Raw genomic sequence first — 19,301 nt, 5'->3', positions numbered from 1 at the left:
CAAACTTTCGGTCCCCATCTGTCCATCTGAAGCTTCCCAGACAAAACTCTCATGGCATATACTTGTAACTGAATTACCTTTTTTTTTCTGTTCACGTGTGAAAATGAATGTGATGATGTGCGAAACTGCTGCTAAAACGGCTTTAAGTGCTAAATTTATTCTGAAATCTATTCATATCTGTCTTCTCTGATTTTCAAGAACATTTTCCTGCATAAGTTATTAGTCTAGCATCTTCCAAGCCAACCCTAAATGTATATTTCCACACCACAGGTTGACCAAATTGGGAAAACTCCAAAACACTTGAACATATTTTGCTAATGAACTGCTTTTAGCACATTAAAAGCAAAAGTACACACCTGAGTATTTTGCATTGCTGCACAATAAAGGATTACCAAAATGTGCAAAACAATTACAGCAACCTACTCCCTTTGTCTTCTTTACTTTGCTCCTCTTTTTTCACTTATACATCAGACTTGAACTATGATGACCAATGACTGACATCAGTTTGTGATGACCAATCTGTGAGTGTGGGTTTCATGTGTGTAATTACAGAAGAAAGTTTGAGCGGAGTTTTCAACTAGTGCCATGCGATTAGGCTACAAAAGAAGTTCATTTACAACTTCCCTCTCATGCAGAAATAACTGGGCCTGTCAGGATGTAGAGATCAAACATATCTCATTTTGTCACGCTGATTTTAAATGTCAAAGATTAGAGCATTTGCGCATATCTGTAATACATGCATATAAATAATCTCGCTAACAATGTACAGAGCTAAAGGCCAACTATATATGCTTGAACAAACCTGTCACTTAAAAATGACTATGGAATGAGAAATTCATACATTTGCACTGGCAAATTAGCAAGAAATTACCTTTTTTATCATCATAAGAAGGAAATATTTGTACAGCAACTCTCTCAGTGCTAATGCACAATACTGTTTGTGAACTCATTGGCATAACAATTTGATTTAAAAGTTGGATTTAAGCACATTTAGGGCAGTGATTATAATGCATTTCCTCCAAATTGTACTTTTTGAAGCATGCAAATGTATTTTTAGGTGTTAGTGTCTCTGTAGCAAATAAAAATGTTATGTAAGGATATTATCTCTCTTCTCTCAGCAGAGGTAATGGACAATACTCCATCATCCATGACTTTTCTCTTCTCTCTCTCTCTCTCTCTCTCTCTCTCTATATATATATATATATATATATACATATATATACATATATACACAAATCTGATCATTTGTCAACATCGACTACTTAAAATGTTTAATTAATTTAATGGCTAAATCCAAGAAGTTCAGTCAGTCATCCCCCAGTTTAGTCCAGACTGATATATCCACTTCAGTACTGATTCTCTGACATTTTAATTTGTTTGGTTATTACTAAACACCTGAGAAGCATGACATTTCCATCTGCCTCAGGTCTGTATTCAGTGCTATTCAACAAATATAAATTCAGTTAATTCAGCTTGCATGCAACTGATGCAGCAGAGCTGATCACTCTACTTTCTTTTATCGTTAATATCATCGGACAATGCAATATATCAACAGTGTTTCATGTGTACTATATTTTTCTGTAACTTTGAATCATAATATTTACTTCTCGTTACCTTCTTTACATTTAAATATACTATAGTATAAATATAGTATGAGTCAAAGCTCTCACAGTTTAAAGCTTTGCCAACTTTCTTTCATCCTTCATTCTCATACTCTCATGCCAAATATGAGGAAACCCAGTATTTTATGAGGAAAAAATAGATTGATTAAGTTGGCTTTTTTTTAGTCTGATCAGATTTGTTCCATGTTTCACCACCAACAACAGTCCTAGACACCAGAGCACAGAAACTACAGTTTATGGCCATGAGTTGCTGGAGGTGTGCAGACCTGTTGGAGGCTGTAACAAGTTCAAAGGAGATTATTCGGTGCAGGTAGCCTAAAGAACAAATTTCCACATATTTTTGTGTAGTTTAAATACCTGCAGCCTCATAAGCTCAAAGGTCACTTTTAGTAAATCTGATCCATTTGCTGTTTTTTTAGTGTTTGGTTAAAAAAAAGTAATTAATTGTAATTGTATATTGTAATAGCTGATAGTCCCTTATCAATTACTTATGAAGATTTAGGCTGTTATTGTTTTGCAGGACTGCATATGACCCTAAGTGCACAGTGGGATGTCTAGACTATTAAAGGCGCCAGTTTGTACAAGAGAATAATCCCAGTACGGCAATATCAGATCATGTGTCGGTGACAAAGAATATTCTACATAAAAGTCCATGTAAAGTGCCCCCCTGCCACACACACACACACACACACACACACTTTTTTCCCCTAATGCCTGCTATTCAAATTTTAAGGATTTGAAAAGTGTGACCAATGCAAAACTGTTGTGGTAGTTTTGCATTGGGGCTTTTTTTTTTTTTTTTACATATGTATAAAACACAAGTCAAATTTATGAGTATTATTAATTATTTTAATATTATTATTAGTTGCCTGTTGTGGTTATCCAGAGCAACGAAACTAGTTTTGACTCAATAGCAGCCTTTTGTTTAAGAAACAGTCACAGGTATCCATTTAAATTCTGCAGATATGTCTGTGTGTTGATGCATCCTTCACCATAAAGGATAACCTTTGCCTGGGTGAGCACAAACCTCCCCAGATCAACAAAATCCCTCCCTGTTTGTTCTTGTGAGGTAAAAATTCATTTTCTCAACAAGCACCTAAGCTCACCTTCTCCCACTGAACTACATGCTGGGCACTGAGTCATATAACCTCTTTCACCACTGCTTCTGTTAGTCACTTTACTTTGCATCATAAATCCGCCTTCTTCTTTTTATTGTTTGTAGTTTCTTGAGCATAGCAGTGCTCTCTCTCATTGGCAAAGGAATAATGTGTAGCCACTATTGGAACTGACCACTGCAGTCCCTTTATTGGTTGCCTGCAATGCTAATGAGGCACGAATGAAGCTTATTAACGTCACTCTACATGTCAGCGATAGCTAAATGTTACTGTTATTGTTCAAATAGAATTAAACAGCCTTGCAATAAAGTCAACTGAAAACAGAAGTGCTAGAATTGGAGATAATTAAGTCATCATGCGCTAATATCATTAGAACATTTAATGTGAACATTTTTGTCGGACTTACCAGCTTAATTATTTTCAGCCAAGCATTAATAGTTTTTGACACGTAGCAAAAGCTACTTTTTGTATCTTCACAGCCCCATTAAGCTGTGCTTAATCTAAGCAAAAACTGAGAAGTAGAACTAACTTGGACAGGGCGCGTTGCAAGTGATCTTCTGTACGGACATGCCCTCGCAGAAGACCCCGCCATTCAGTGGTGCCGGGTTCGTGCAGGTCCGAGATCGCTTCTGGACACCCCGCCCACATGGCGCATTACAGGCCGACCACTCCGTCCACAGGGACCAGCCGCCATTCACTGGAGAGAGTCCAGCAAAGTTAAGAAAAGAAAAAGAAGTAGAGTGAGGGCACGACAATGAATAATACTTTTTACTGAACTCTGGCATAGTTAAACACTCTAACAAGAGCCGCTGGGGTTATTAATGATTATGCAGGCTCAGAGGCAGTGCAAGGCAACAATGTATAACGGTAGGAGCAGTTTGAGCACAGCGCAATACGCTGGATATACAGCTCCCTGTTTTGTAATTGCTCAGTTCAGTGTTTCTTGCACTTGGATTAAGATAAAGACAAGGAACTATGCGAAAGCAAAGAAAGCAGCCATTAAACGGAAACGCCGTTTCTAAAGGCGACACCGACTCATACTGGTTGACGGGTTTGGAGTCGACCGCTTAGCGTTGTGACTAAAGCACTTTATGATCTCTCTGTCTTTCTCTCTCTCTGCTCAGCAGTGCTATCAAAGCTGGCGAACCCACGTTTCTGGAAGGCCTCTGGCAAATAAATACTTAATAAGCAACACTCCTTTTAAATGAGATTAAGACACAGTGGCTTATTTCCTTTCATAAAGTACACATTGATTTTAAATGAGAGGCAGTAAATTGAGTGTTTGAATAATACATTCATCTGAATAAAGAGGAAACATTGCTCTTCAGTGGGAACACAGAGACGGGTCTCTTAATCACTTGTGTATAGGGGCACAGGAAGCCGAACAAATTGATCTGAAGTGCCATGTAAACATTGTGTCACTACTCTGTAATGTGTTGTAGCAGGCAATAAGCAGCTGCTACGATGGCGTACCAAAGACTATCACAGTTGCCGTGGCGCTACGTCTCTTTGCCACAACGTTGCTGGCCAGACAGGTGTAGTTGCCTGAGTCGGACAGGCGCGCTTCGTTGATGATGAGGTTGTGGTCGGCTCGGGTGTCGATGTTGTCATCCGTCAGGGAACTCACCAGCTCTTCATTTTTCAGCCACTCCACCTGTCAAAGAGTGGTAATATATTACTCATATGAGGAGTGTTTGCAGCAAATATCACTAACATCATAGTTAAGTACAACACACTAGAGCAATTCCACTTAACACCATGTTACATGGGCAGACAAATGGACCCAAGATTTAAAGCAATCCAATAACACAGGAAACAATGACTGATAGCTATGTTGACATGTATTCAAAATAAAGTTTATTTTCTGACATACAGAAGTGCTTTGGATAGGGTATAGGGGTTAGGGTTGGTTTAATCAAATGGCTATCTTGATTTACCTATTTGAGGCTATAAAAAGAAGCCAAAGATGGAAGAGCCAAAAAAATGCAGTTCCTCTCTTTGCCATTTATGGTTAGGTTAAAAAGCAAATCAATCCCCATAGACTCTCACAGTAAAGTGCCAAACTTTAGCCTTAAAAACATGTTAACTGCCTTTTATAAACAAGGTCTTTGACCTCTATGGGTAGTTTCCCCTTTCATCAGAGCTTTACGGTGGGGGGATTTAAATACTGCTTGGGATTAAAGTTAATGGACAGGTTTGCTAACACAGGCTGCTCCAATCGGGTGCTAGGCCTTAGTTCTGTGTTACTAAACTAGACTATGTTTGTACTGTTGGTACCTTCTAGAGCATTTTAATATGTGGGGTACAGCCCACCCAAGACGTTTATTCTTGAGTTTTGGTGATAGACATTTTAGCACTTTATCAGTCTGTAGCTTTGTACTACTTAGCAGCTATGCTAACCAGGTTTGCTACCTTTTCCTGATGACTTGGTAGTCCACCCTCTGATCAAAAAACAAACAGAAAAAAACAAAACAAACAAGCAAAATGCTGAGGCTTAAAAGTTGAGAAACTAATAGAATAGCTTACGCTGTAGGTTAGATCTTTTTGACCAGGATATGTGGTTGAATGCACATGTTAAACAAATATGTAGGACTCCTTTCTTGCATTTGTGCAATATCCCTAAAGCTAGAAAAATCCTGCTCAGAGTGATGCTGAAAAACTAGTTCATGCATTAATTACTTGTAGGCTGGACTACTGTAATTCATTATAATCAAGTTGTCCTAAAAACTCCATTAAAAGTCTTCAGTTGAGCCAAAATACTGCAGCAAGAATGCTGGCAGGGACTAGAAAAAGAAAGGGTAATTCTCCTATATTAGCTTCCCTTCATTGGCTTCATGTTATATCCACAATTAAATTTAAAATTCTTCTCCTTACAACAAGGAATAATCAGACCTCATAGTACCGTGTCACCCCAGTAGAGTACTTAGCTCTCAGACTGCAGCCTTACTTGTGGTTTCTAGAGTATTTAATAGTAGAATAGGAGGCAGAGCTTTCAGGCCCCTTTTCTGTGAAACCAGCTCCCTTATTGGATTCAGACACCATCTCTACTTTTAAGATTAGGCTTAAAACTTTTGTTTTTGAATCCTCCCTTAGCTAAGCTGCTATAGACCTTCCCATGATTCACTGAGTGTTTTTTCTTCACACACCTCTTTTCACTCTCTGAGCTAACACATCACTCTGTGTTTTCTTCCCACTGTTGCCAAGTAATTGGTCACTTTACCTTTCAATACAAAGTGCCTTGAGGTTTACTGTTGTTGTGATTTGGCAATATATAAATGAAAATGAATTGAATAGAATTAGATTTGGGTTAAAATAGACATTTTCACAGTGTTAACCACATGCAAACCTCCATTTTCCATTTAAGTAAATTGTCTTGTGGCGACTCAAATTTTACATCCTTTACTATAAACATACTACATTTATACAAGTCCTTTATTACATTTATTAAAGGACCCCTATTATGCTTTGGTTCTCTATTCCTGGCTCTTCGTGCTGTCAGTGACTGAAGACATCCACAGAACACACAGAAGCCCTGCTATTCATATCCTTTTCTTGCAAGGGGCAGCCTGTCAGAAGAAAGTTGGTTTAAAGGGCAGAAATGCTAAAACAATGGGTCTAAGACAGATAAATAAGATTAATAGACTGCACACTTCCTGTCTTGAGCACTGGCTCGACATGGTGAAGCAACACTTTGTTTGTTTCGAGCATACTGAACCCTCAACGTGCAAATCTTAGTAGCAGATCCTGTATCTGGATTCAGCACCCTTAAAAAAGCCCAGCAATACACATAACTGCTGATCAGCTACATTTTACAAGGCCCACCCTGCCGATTAGCCACAACTAGGCAGTATAACCACTAACGCTAAAGCCATTAGGCAGTCAAAGGATGTGCTATAACCAATTACCAGCAACAGAGAGGAAAACTAATTATGAATTACAAACTTAGTGACGCTTTACTGCTTCTACCCTGGTAAGGGAGCTGCATCGCTGCATTTGCAAATTACATTCATAGCGCAGCAAAATGGGCTGGGCTGATGGATTTATAGGAAGAGCACAGGCAGCCACCCTTTATAATAAACAACACTCAGGCTGGATGCAAATAGGAAGCGCCTGTGGGCATGCAAACACTGGGTAAATAGAAATGACACACAGACCTGAGGGATGATGGATTGCAGGTATATATTGACATGAATAAAAATGATAATGAACGTCATAACATAGTAATCATTTCTCTCATTTTGTATTTTTCCGAACTTCTATTTCAACCAGTTGTGCCACTCCAAGTTAGAATGAGAATTTCTCTTTTTTTACAGTGCGACTGAGGCCCTGCAGATTTTTCTGTATAATTTAACACTGGCCTCTAACACGGGGGGTTTCATCAGAGGTTAAGCGGCCTAGCATCGTTAGATAGATAAGAAAACAGAGAGTCAGAGGAGCAGGGCAGGGGATGGGGTCTAATTTCTCATGATTAAAGTCATCTGTCACTGAAGGGATGACACGAGTCCTGGCAACCTCCCACACCACACTACATCCATCCCCCCCACCACCACCACCAACAACTTTTTTTATGTATTTATTTCAATTTTACCCTGTGGGGAAATCCGTGACTTGAAAGAGGCAATTAATGTGTGGCACGAGCTGGCCCTCCCAGTGTGGGGCCACACTGCACATTAGCTGTCTGTCTGCCACTAACAGCCCTTGGGTACTGATGAAAAGATTCACCAAGCGGAAGAGAAGGGAGGAGAGAGACAGAGACAAAGAGAGGGAGAGAAGGAGGAGGTGATGGGGGGAAAAGATGAAGGGACAAATACAAATTAGGCCAGTGGTTGTGTGGTAGAGGATGTGAGGAATGAATTGCCTAATTGGCACATTTGTTTCACTTAGGATGTGGCCATCAGTGTCAGCCCTGACAGAGGGGTTACCAGGTGGGCCCCCGGCATCAGGACTTCCTTCCTGTGATTTCATTACCCGAATTGCCCCTGAAGGTCACGTCCTCACAGCAGCCAGGTTCCCTTATCTACTTAACTACCCACACACATACACATACACAGCTTATTCTTGATGACATTTCCTGATGATTAGATGCTGAGAAATGTGGGTGTCGAGGGGCAATTAGAGGACAGAAGAGCAATGTAAACGGGTGACACTGTAGCCATCACCAAGACTTATGAGGACAGTGCTGATCAAGTCCTTGCCAGCTGAAGCATTTTTTCCCCTCTGCTCGTGTGTCTCATTGCTTGGCTCTAATGGTCATTTGATGTCAAGGTGACTCAGTACAAATGGAGTGCTTCAGTGCCCTAAGGAGGAAAATCTGTCTGCTGAGTCATGCTTAGGTGTCACAATTTAACATGATCTCCTTCCGCCTGTGGGTGACTCTTACCTGCCTGACTGTGGGAAACAGAAGTTTTCCTCTGCTGAGCATCTCATCAGTGCAATTATATAGATTAAGTGTGCCACCAGGCATATCCCTGGTGATCACGTGACACCAGCAAATCAGACTTCTGGCTTCAGGGCTGATCCTCCCAATAGATCTCTCCGTCCACCAATCAGCAGGCCTTGTCATTAAAAGTATGTGTGCATCCACACATACACACAGATACACTTTGAACTCAGCATGACATGCTGTGTTCATCCGAACAGTCAGCCCGACAGCGGCAGGTTCATTCGGAGGGGAGCTATCTGCAGCTCTGTTGTGCTCTCCTGCTCTGGAGGTTAATCAAGAATGATACGTGGAGAACAGAAAGTGGGTCTGCATCGCCCATCCCCTCTCCCCTGTTGCTTCCCAAATGCCACCTCTCCTCCCCTCTGAGCTACAAGGCGCTGCATTACTATTCCACCTCGATCTGTCTTATCTTAACGAAATAAATAGAGGGAGCGCCCGGCTGCGGCCTGGGCCGAGAGGGATGTAATTGCTCGGCTTAATAATGAAGCTCATCATCTGCTCTCTAGGAGCTTTTCTCTGACCTATGAGAAAATAACAGAGGAGTCGGATGTGAAAGTAGAAACAAGTGCAACAGAGGCGGGAGGTGGGATAGAGTTAAATGCTAACTTGTTTTCGGAGCTGCATCGCAATGTCTTTGTGAAGCTCACCAGAGGAGAGCTTGTATCATGGTGCAGGAGCATTTAGTTGATGCTCCTTTGTACTGTGGCCTGTCTACCTGAGCTACTGTAGATCAAGGGGATTCATCCTGGATTAAAGGCTTTCATTCAGGGAAGCTGAAATTGGCTTCCAGTTTGGCTGTTCATTTCACACTTTCTCTAAGAGTAACCTCTCAAAAGAAACTCATTATACAAGGCTCTCATGGACCTCTTTTCTCCCCAAGTTAAAAGATCTACTCTGCATTCACATCTCCTGATATCTGTGAACTACAAGTGGAGAATTGGTCTTGGATCGGGAGCCGTGAAACAAAATTGCGAATAAGTTCCTTCTATGTTCTCTAACCATAGCCAAATTAATTTCAGCTCTCTGAATATGAGATATGAAGGTATTTTGTTGCAAAAAGACCCCATAGAAAGTTACATTTTGATGCTTACATTTATTTTGTCCCACTGAATTCATAAAACGACACCAACAAAGACTTTACTTTTGATTAAGTCTTAAATGGATGTCTGAGCATTAATGGCTGAATCTGTTTTCTTTACAAAGAAATGATGTGAAATGGCTGAGAGGGTATAATTATTGATTTAAGACCATTTCAACAAGTCTAAACATACAGAAACATACACAATAGCAGCCACGTCAAATGTCTTGTGGGAGAGACCCTACAATAATACAGGGATTTGGTTGGTTTTTTAGAGCATTATATAACTGATGAACATGCTGAACATCTTAGCTAACAGCTGCATTTAGGTGTCTGAACAAGGGCATGTAGCAAATAGAGATGTGATGGACCGAGTTGAAAAACAGGAGGAGTCCCAGGAATTATTAGAAAAATATAGTTTCCATTTATTTAACCCCCAAAAATTATATTTACAAGCGTAATAAATGTTGAGCTCATGAAAGAGGTCAAAGAAACAAAACTGAACTCAGGCAAAGACTGCAAACTTAACAACCCAAATGACTGCTACAAACAAACATAACTGACCTAAAAACATGAAATGACATACAAGGGTATATATAATGGCTGATCAGACCATTGCGACACATGAGGGGTAACAAACAAACACAATCATAAATCACAAACGATGCAGTACAATCTAGTTTGTAAATAACCTAAACACCAACGAAGAAAATCAAAAACCCCATTAAACCCTAAACTCAAATATTTAATTAAATACAAATACTTTGTTTTTAAAGTAAAGAAAATACACATTCTCCCCTTCAGCAGGAAGTGGTGGTGTGGTCCAATTATCTTCCTTTGCATTTAATGGTTTCAAACCCTGCCTGCCATCTTTTGTCCAGCAACTCCCAGGGATGATGGTAAGAAATAAAAAGACAAAGGTTAGTCAAAAATCAAAGAAATGAAGTGGTATGAATACATAAGTAAACTAAATGTGCGCGCTTACAAATAGGACAAATGTATCCAAACCAATCAATAAAGTTATTGGCAACTAAAATGTATTACTATGTTCAAATGAAGAATGAAAATACAAAAGTTACCGACTTTAGAGTGTGGCCACGGGTTTGGCCATCACAAGAGACTTAATCAAGCTAGTTAGTAAGCCCCAATATGTACAACAGTAATTCATTCATTCACTCACTTATCCCTTTTTAGGGGTCGCAGGGGAAGCCTAAGGGGCCTATCCCAGCTGTCTTAGCACGAGAGGCAGGGTACACCCTGGACAGGTCACCAGTAGACACAGACAACCATTCGCAATCACATTCACACCTATGGGCAATTTAGAGTTTCCAATAAACATGTCCCCACTAACTGCATGTCTATGGACTGTGGGAGGAAGCCAGAGTACCCGGAGAGAACCCACAAAACATGGGGAAAACATGCTTCACACAGAATAATGGTGATGGTGGAATTGAACGTAGGACCTTCTTGCTGTGAGGCAACAGTGCTAACCACCATGCTAGTGTGCTGCTTTGCTAAAACAGTAATATACTTAAAAATCAAAGTATCCATGTGTTGGTTATTTCCACCGTTCTTTTTCTTTTTTTCAGTCTTTGAGTCAATATGTTGATCAAAGGGTAATTGATAAGAGGAACCTAAAACAGGCTACAAATGGTCAACATGCAGACTGTTTGGCTGGTTGATTCATTGGTTTGTGTCTTCCTTTTTCCTTGTTCTATTGCAAAAGCACATACCTTATTTGGATGAAAATAATCTTTATTAGTGCAAGTCAATGGAAAACTAAGATATGGTAATATTTACCGCTCTCTATTTGTCACTACAGGCCACCTTTGTAACTCAGCTCAAATATGATTAGTATATTTTTAAGCTTTTTTGTAATCAATTTATATACTAAAATATATGAAATACTTTATTTCTCCTCTTGAGTACAGCAGATAATTGGACCTGCACTAATACTCAGTTGTAATTTTCATGTCAGTATTTCAAATTGTGCTACAAAGCCTGTTAGAACGTTCTGTTTCTTTTTCTTTGAGTGTGTTCTTGAGTGTAAGTCTGCCACCTCAGGTTTCACCGTTGTCGGGCCATGCGTCACAAATTGCACTCTTACGTTTCCTACCCTCACTTTTGCTTCAGTTGTTGTGGGACATGGTGCAGAAGTGTGCCGGAGACCTGTGACTTGAAGATACTGCAGAAGATTGAAGTGCAGGCATGGCTGCTCTAAGAAGCAGGTAAAAGAAGTTGGGTTTTTGTAAGAAAAGAAACCACCCAATTCTCCTAGTTCTCTTAGTAAAAATGTGCCAATCACAGTTAGACAACTTCCATGGAGTTACATTTTTATCACTAGGTTTACACCTAGTGATAACCACTGCCACATCTGAAGGTTTTTGTCTCCTCAAATGCAGTGGAAAGTCTGAAAGGTTAGAGCTCATTAAAGGAAACAAACAATAAATAAATAAAAACAGTTTTAAATGTATTCATGGTTAAGGGAATATTCTTAATTGGGGAAAGAAAAGGAACCGTTTTCCTTCTAAGGCCAACATTTAATTTTACCAAACACTACCTGGAGGTATCAGTGTCTCATTATCTGTTTTCTACAATTTCTTAATTAGAGACTTAAACTTGCTGACTTCTCACAAGTTGCTGAGATTTAAAGGATTGTAGTTAACATTATGCATTTGTATGATCATTTATCACTTTTTTTTTTTTTACTCAAACAAAAGAGAAAGCATAATTTGTCTATATGGGAATGTTTTTGCATAAAAATAAAAATATAAATTCTGTCTTACAGAATTAGATTTGATTTAGACTGAAGTATGGCAATAATAATAACTAGAAAGACTCAGGTGCGCACTATATTTCCAAAGAAAGTGATCTAGAGAGGTAAAACTGCGTTGTGTCAGCAGAGCTTCCTGTCTGACTGTTCACAGCCACAACACAAGCTCCCCCAATCAAAAGTTTCAGAAAGCACTGTGTTGTCTAACATGCAAATTTTGAGCCCCAGAGATATAAAAGCACTCACTCCTACTCGCAAGTGTCAGCCTAGATGTAACAACTTTAATCTTCCACTTGACCTACTGCACCTTTTCAAAGAGGAACTTAACTGTCTTTGTACAGGTTTTCACAATTAAAAATGACACTGCTGTATTATATGTTTTCATAACTACTTAACAAAGCCAAACTAATGTCAGGTCAGTGCTTTTCTTCATCATACATAATTATGTATTCATGGTTTTAGAGGGGTTTCTGTACATAAATGTAAGAAACAGAAAAGACAAACAATGCTGACTGTTACAGAGTAGGAGGAATAACTAAACGACAGAAAAGGAGGTGGACTACAGGACATCTGCCATGGCCCCTCCCTCGTGCAAATAAAGATCTCCAGAGTGCAGGAGACCTTCCTGCTCAGTGTCAGACTCCAGCCTAAATAAACTGTTGTAACCACATAATGCAAAATGATTCCACCGCGAGTGACTGGAGACTCATTAGATCACACTGACATCCTTGCTGACGAGGTTGATTTCCAAACACAGCCTATGCGCCGCACTTCAAACTGCATTCTCGCATCCTATTGGTCCTACCACAGCAGCAGCCATCCTGCAGCTGCAGTCACTGAAACCTCATACTAGCGCACTCACGGACGCCATCTCAATATTTCATGGACAAGGTGCGCTGAAATCGACTGGGCTGAAGATATCTGCCCTGTGCTCCTTACATTATTCACTCCCATCTCTTGTGGCCGGGCTCATTTGTGTTGACAAAGGACTAGATGGGACATTGCGATTCGGTCTGAGCCGCAAAGATTCGCCTATTTTTATCCACGCCGTGGGTTCTGCAGCACTGAAATGACATCACTCCTCCATTTTCATGTTGAATCATTTAGACAGTGCGGGGCCAGAAGCTGACCTCTGCCTAAATCTGTTTCCTGCACACAGCAGTCACACATATATTGTTCATGCTGATTATTGCAAGTCTACATAAAAATAAGAGGAATGGACATTTGGTGCCAAATGTGTATTTGGTGACATTTGAACACTATTTGCCCTGATGAGTGAGTACTGCAGGTCACTGTGTATGAAACATGTGTCCTCCATCTCCCTGGGAGCCTCCATTTAAGTTGGCTCTAACCATGATTTAAATGCTTGAAGCAAAAAATATAATAATGACAACAAAATGCTCTTTAGAGGCAACCAGTGTAACCAATTTTTTCCACTCTATTAGAATAGCTCTGCTTGATACACAGTTCAAATAATCCTTTTTTATGATATACTGACACTTGGTGCAGTCCCCCAATTCATCCTCACCTTAAAACAAGCCTTTTCAACTCCATCCCAACTTCTTTTAAGGCAACTTTGTTCAGATTGGGTGCCCCTCATAAACAGAAGGTTCAGAAGAAAGAGTATGGGTGCGACTTTTGTGCTCACATCTAGAGCACACCTGAGGTGACTATATCAGGGAAATCTGCTCTTACTGATATCATAAAGAGCCAAGATTAGAAAAAAACATGTTCAGAGATGGAGCTCACTGGTATAACGGAACATATGACAAAAAATCCAAGAGAGCATATAGGTGTCCTTTAAAAACTTTATAACAATATTGTCTGACTGTTATCTGACCTAGACCTGATCCTGAGCTTCACCTGACTTGTTATCAGGGTCATCAAGTAACAGACATTAAAAAACAAACATCCAGTTACAGTTAAACCCTTATAATTAAGTGTTAGCAAAAAGCTGACAGGGACTTGCACCATCTATCTAAATGTTCACATGCTCTTACTTTTACTGGCCACATTTATGTATACAAAGTCAGAAACTCAGAAAACAACAGAAATATGTTCTCAAATAACAATTTAATAATATGATGTATAAAATGCTAGAAAATAAAAGATTAAACAAATATAGTCTACTAGGTTATTGACTTTTATTGCAGTAATCAGCTTTAACCTGTCCAAAAAATGGAGGTTTCTGAAGACATGAATTTACTCCTTTACTCAAACATTGTAGCCAGAACACTGTATCATATACTGACAGATCTTAGAGGACCTGGGAACTTGTCAGCTGAAGCTGAGGTCCACAAAACAGAACATGGTGGAAAAATATATGGGTCACAACAATAACTACTATGACTGATAGGCTGATTATTAAGCCAAGGCCTTGTATCTGTGATAAAAGCACCTGCTTAGAATAAATAAAGGTCTAACTTAATACGTGGTTATGGTTTTGGTGGACATTTGGTGGAAACAAAACTTTAATTACACCTACATAGCAAGGATCTGATGGCAGTCAGTGTGCTATCTAATTATAGCATAAATACAGATAATCAAATCTTATCAGAACACCTACGCGGTCGTGATGAGTTCTTGAGCTTAAACTCATAAAAAGTAATTAGCAGATATATATCTTTCACTTTGATTACTATGTCAAGAAAGTTTAACGTGATGAAGAAATGCATAAGACATCAAGCCAAGTTGCTGCTGTGACCGCGTCTTGAGATTTTTTGCTGTCAGTAAAACATGTTGATAATCTGCATGCTGAAGTAAATGTAACAAATAACGTGGATCAGGAGTTTGTAATATGGATGAAATCCAATCTTTAGGAAACCTGAGGACATTCAACAACACAGGTAGATCACATATGATTAATTTTTCAAAGTTATGAAAAAAGATGATATACAGGTATGATATGAACTTACCCTTGAAAACCTGAATGTATTCTTGGCCCTACTGACAATTGCTCAGCTTTAGAAGGGCTAAATGCTGTATGAGACTTGAGTCCGCTAGAAACCAAACTATGTCATTATTCATGACAAAGAAAGACAACACAGTTGGTACCAATATGACAGTTTTGTTTGAGAAAGACTCGAGCTATATGGAAAAGAAAGATTTACTTTTGTCTCTTGGAGTATGGTGCATATGTCTTCTTATGATTTACTAATGAAAGCTGCGGAAGATCAGAGGTCGCGATCATATCAAAGCCATAACTAATGAAGTTTCTCATGGTAATTGTGATATATGAGCCTCCCCAGGAACAGACTTTGAGGGAGAAAATGGGACACGATGTGCATCTAAATAAACTCAGCCCAGATAACAGACAAGTGAAAAATATCCACTGTTCTTTGTAAATAATTTCTTAGGTGCAGTGGTGCAATCCCTATCCTGAATATCCATATAGTAACCGCAAGGCACAATCAACCCTTTTATGAGCACGCAGTAGAAGCTGACAGATCAAACAACAGAATCCAGGAGGACAGGGAGCAACATCCCACTTCTGCATTTGAAGCCAGATGTTTCTGGTTTGCATGGCTAAGAGAACATGTGAAAGGCTGATGTGTAGATCTTATTGACAATATTGTGGATAGAGGTTTGGATTAAAAGCTATATTGCGAATCCTCTTCATCAGGAGGTGTCTAGCTGACTTTGAAACCAGTGCCTTTGTGTCCAAATATTTATGTGCACTTATCACTAGTTTCTAAACACAACTATATCAATCTCTTAAAGGTCAGAGAAAGCGGAGCTGAAGGTAGAATCGACTTTCTGAGTGGCACAGAGCTACTCTCACAGAATAAGTATCCGCTCTGATGCGTATGTTTTCTGCTCAGTGGGAGTATAAGCTTCTTCTCTTTTGGGACAGGCGGAGCTGAGGAGCAGCGGACTTACCTCTGCAGCGGGCACTCCCTCCGGAGGACGACAGTGCAGAACGATCATCCCATTGATTGGCACCTCCTTCCCCTGGGGGTCCTGCTCAAAGTTTTTCCTCAAGTCTGTATGGGGAGATAAGAGGCTGCTGTCAGGTGTCAAGTGTCACGGTCAGCCTGGCCTCAATTCCCTTTAGCAGCTAACACGCAGGCTTGCCCCACCGGCTCTGCACACCACGACCTTCAAAATCCAATGTAGCCTGTATACGATAGAGAGGATCCAATGGCCCTGTGCTGGGTAATCTGTTAACAAGGTGGTTTGAAGGATATGCTGGATGGATGAAGTGAGCAGGATTGCTATGATCATCCTGGGCACTCATGTGCATACAATAGTGACAGATCCTATTCGGCCCATTTTCCAAACTGCCTTTGATAGCTTATTGCGCTGCAGCTATTCACTGAAAACCAGTTAAAACATAAAGCAGGAATGTGCCTTTGAAATTTTCACTTCAGTTATGAATGGGTTTTTATGAACCCTTGGGATCACAAGAGGTTGCTTGCATGTAAAAGATCCACATACAGGAGGGAAGGTGTTGAGCCTGCAGTCAAAACCTCAGTTCAGCTGGCAGCTACACTCAGTGTAAAATGACTGCAAACACAGTGACACCCAAATCTCAGTAGATAAAGAGCTCGACAGTTACTGTCATTCGCCAAACATATTCTTTTTTCTCTCAAAGGACAAAAGAAATACGTTGCTTTCTTACTGTATTTAATTTATTTTGACTTTCACTTGGCTTACAGATTCTGTGACCTCTAACTCTAGCAGCAGTATTGGTCTCAGACAGGAGTGGTTGAAAGTAGCTGATTGTGTCTAACTTGAGAGCATTTTGTTGGGAATTGATTATTTCATTGCTAAAAAATCAAATTCAAGATAAAATCAGCTTGTTCTGCTCGCACAGTTTGATCCAAGGAGAGGGCTCTGTTGTCTGTACACTCCGCTCTCTTTGGGGACAGACACTGTAAATCATTTGTCAGATAGTTTTGTTAATTTGTTATATGGCATTATTTAAATACAACTGGTCGCTACAACTTTGAAGTTGGAGTGTGCAACATTTTCTTCAGAGACTGCTTTAGATAAAGTAAGCAAATGGACCAAAGGTTAAAAAAAGTTGAATAAAACATGAGACACACAAATATTTTGTTATAACATGGTCATGTTATTATAATGCTGTATTAACTAGTATTTTTTTAAATATATAGACCCTTGGAGTACATGCCTGCATAAATAAATCAATGTCAGAGTCACTTTACATACAGCAAACTTTGATCTGAGTTGGGCCAGACCGGTGACACTCTCCTTTAACTACACAGTGAATCTCTGAAATGTCTTACTATAAGATAAGGAAGTACATTTTCAGCAGAACCTCTCAGTATTTCTGTGTTTCTATGCTTTTTAACCAGTGTTAACAAAAAAATAGATCACTTTTGATTGAAGGTTATAATTTTGTTTGCTAACATAATGGGCCACTAAGCTAGCATGAAGGAATCTCTTTCTTTGCTAGAAAAAGGAGCCCTTATTACCCACAGAGCAATTCAGCTACTACTGTTCTAATTAGTCTCAAAAACCAGGACAAAGCAGAGTGTGGTTTGTCAGTTTCTCAGTGAAGCCCACTCCTTGTTTGTCCCTTCTCATTTACAAATACCAACATTAAAAGCACTCAGCTTGAGGCTTCATAACTTGGACTGTGAGTGCCATTATGCTTGTTCTGAATACAGCCCACGATTCCATCAGAAGTTCACGTTATCCTGGCGTTACCTCTACCAGCATAGCAGTGTCAAGTAGACATGAACCTTGCCAAATGCATGTCTTTTTCACTCCACACCTTCAGATTTGAGCTCTAAAAATTGAAAACAGTATTGGTTGCTGGACACCAGTAGCTGTAAATAAAAAAAGCGTCCCACTTGGTTAGACAATATTATTTTGTGGGAATTAATTATTCATTTGATAAAGAATTTTTGCTGGCATGGTCACAGATTTTGGTCCAATGAAACAGGGTTGTTGTCCTTTGTTGGGAACAGATGCTGTAAATCACATGTCAGAGAGGTCTGAGTGGTCATTTGATGTCATTATAAAGCTATCACACAGACCTATGTGGGGAAAAAAATCACTTTTCCAGTACCCGAGAGCTAGTCATACTATAATTCAATGTGCTCGAGGACTTTATGTCATCTCTCTTTTATCCGTTGATCTATTGGTGACAAAGAAACAGCTGGATGTCTGTGCAGGTTCAAGCCTTTACATTTCTCAGCTGAACTTGTGCAGTGTAGTTTGTATATTTGTAAACTTTGTTTTAGTCCATGGGTCTTATCAGGGTCAACATGCAGCTCATTACAAGAACCATTTAAAGAGTTCTCCATTGATTTAGCTTTACATATCTTTTTGCCTACAATACCCAGAAACCCCGTGTACCACTGGCAGTGTGCTCAGAGGTTTCATTGTGTCAAGGTAGTAGCAGCTAATATATCCTTATCCTCTAGCCTCAAGCAGAGATGAGCCCCAGTAAATCCCCTTTCTTCTAACTCCACACCCCCAGATTATTTTTCATTTTCAATCTTGCAGTCTTCTCCCACAAACAATGCTGACACAAGTATCATCGCATTTATCAAACTTCACATGGCTCCCTTTGGAGACAGAAAAGCCTTTATGCCCCTTTTCCACATATGCACTAGCACTCCCCAGCACACACTTCGATGTGTAAATTGGAGGAGATGCCCTCAAAATAAAAGTATAAATCATATTTATGGACCAAATGTGGTGACATCTATAGCATCATGAAGTACCCTGCAGTATAGGAAAAGGACTGATTTTGAGATAAAATGGAAGAGTCATATATGCATGATTGGTTATCATCTATAGTTCTTTTGTGTTTAATGAACATCTTCTCTAAAATATGTTGTATGTTTATTCAATCAATTCATTCAATCTTGCAATCAAGATTGCAAGCCAAAACTAAAGTCACAAGTTTGCTGTTAAAACTTTGAGTCTTTATACCATTTCTCTTTTACATAAACTTGAAAATTCATGCCCTAAATTTTCACATCTTAGGGGAGAGTTGCAAACTCACAAGCGATGCGAACAGTAGCCTTTCGACTCTTGGATGTGCCCAAGTGGCTCCAGGCAACACAGAGACACCAGTAGTCCTCGGGGCCATGGAAATCTTCCACCTGCTGGCGTGACACGTTGATCATCACTTCACGCACCTTCAGTCCTGGATCAACAGAGAAGGTAAGAGAGTTAGCAACTCCGTGTGCCTATGTGTAGTGTTGCACACCTTAGATTAGATTCAATTAGAGTTTTGCTACCCTGCATTTGGGACCACTGAAAAACACCTAAAGTGCTGTGCTGAATAAAG

General features: G+C 39.7%; 1 protein-coding gene across 2 annotated transcripts in view; it reads right to left on the bottom strand.

The window, feature by feature from the left end:
- Positions 1-19,301, bottom strand: part of unc5db (unc-5 netrin receptor Db) — a 279,454-nt gene that overhangs the window by 109,518 nt on the left and 150,635 nt on the right. For both annotated transcript variants that reach the window (XM_040050206.1, XM_040050207.1), the window contains exons 3-6: positions 19,014-19,157; positions 15,911-16,014; positions 4,211-4,391; positions 3,267-3,434 (exon numbers count right to left, since the gene is read on the bottom strand). In XM_040050206.1, coding sequence (XP_039906140.1) covers positions 3,267-3,434; positions 4,211-4,391; positions 15,911-16,014; positions 19,014-19,157 — 597 coding nt within the window. The remainder of the gene's footprint in view (positions 1-3,266; positions 3,435-4,210; positions 4,392-15,910; positions 16,015-19,013; positions 19,158-19,301) is intronic.

The sequence above is a fragment of the Simochromis diagramma genome, unplaced genomic scaffold, assembly GCF_900408965.1.
Source record: "Simochromis diagramma unplaced genomic scaffold, fSimDia1.1 OVJJ01000159.1, whole genome shotgun sequence".
In the NCBI taxonomy this organism is placed as follows: domain Eukaryota; kingdom Metazoa; phylum Chordata; class Actinopteri; order Cichliformes; family Cichlidae; genus Simochromis; species Simochromis diagramma.
Note: the sequence above shows the minus strand (reverse complement) of the source record. Positions and strands in the feature narration are given on the sequence as shown.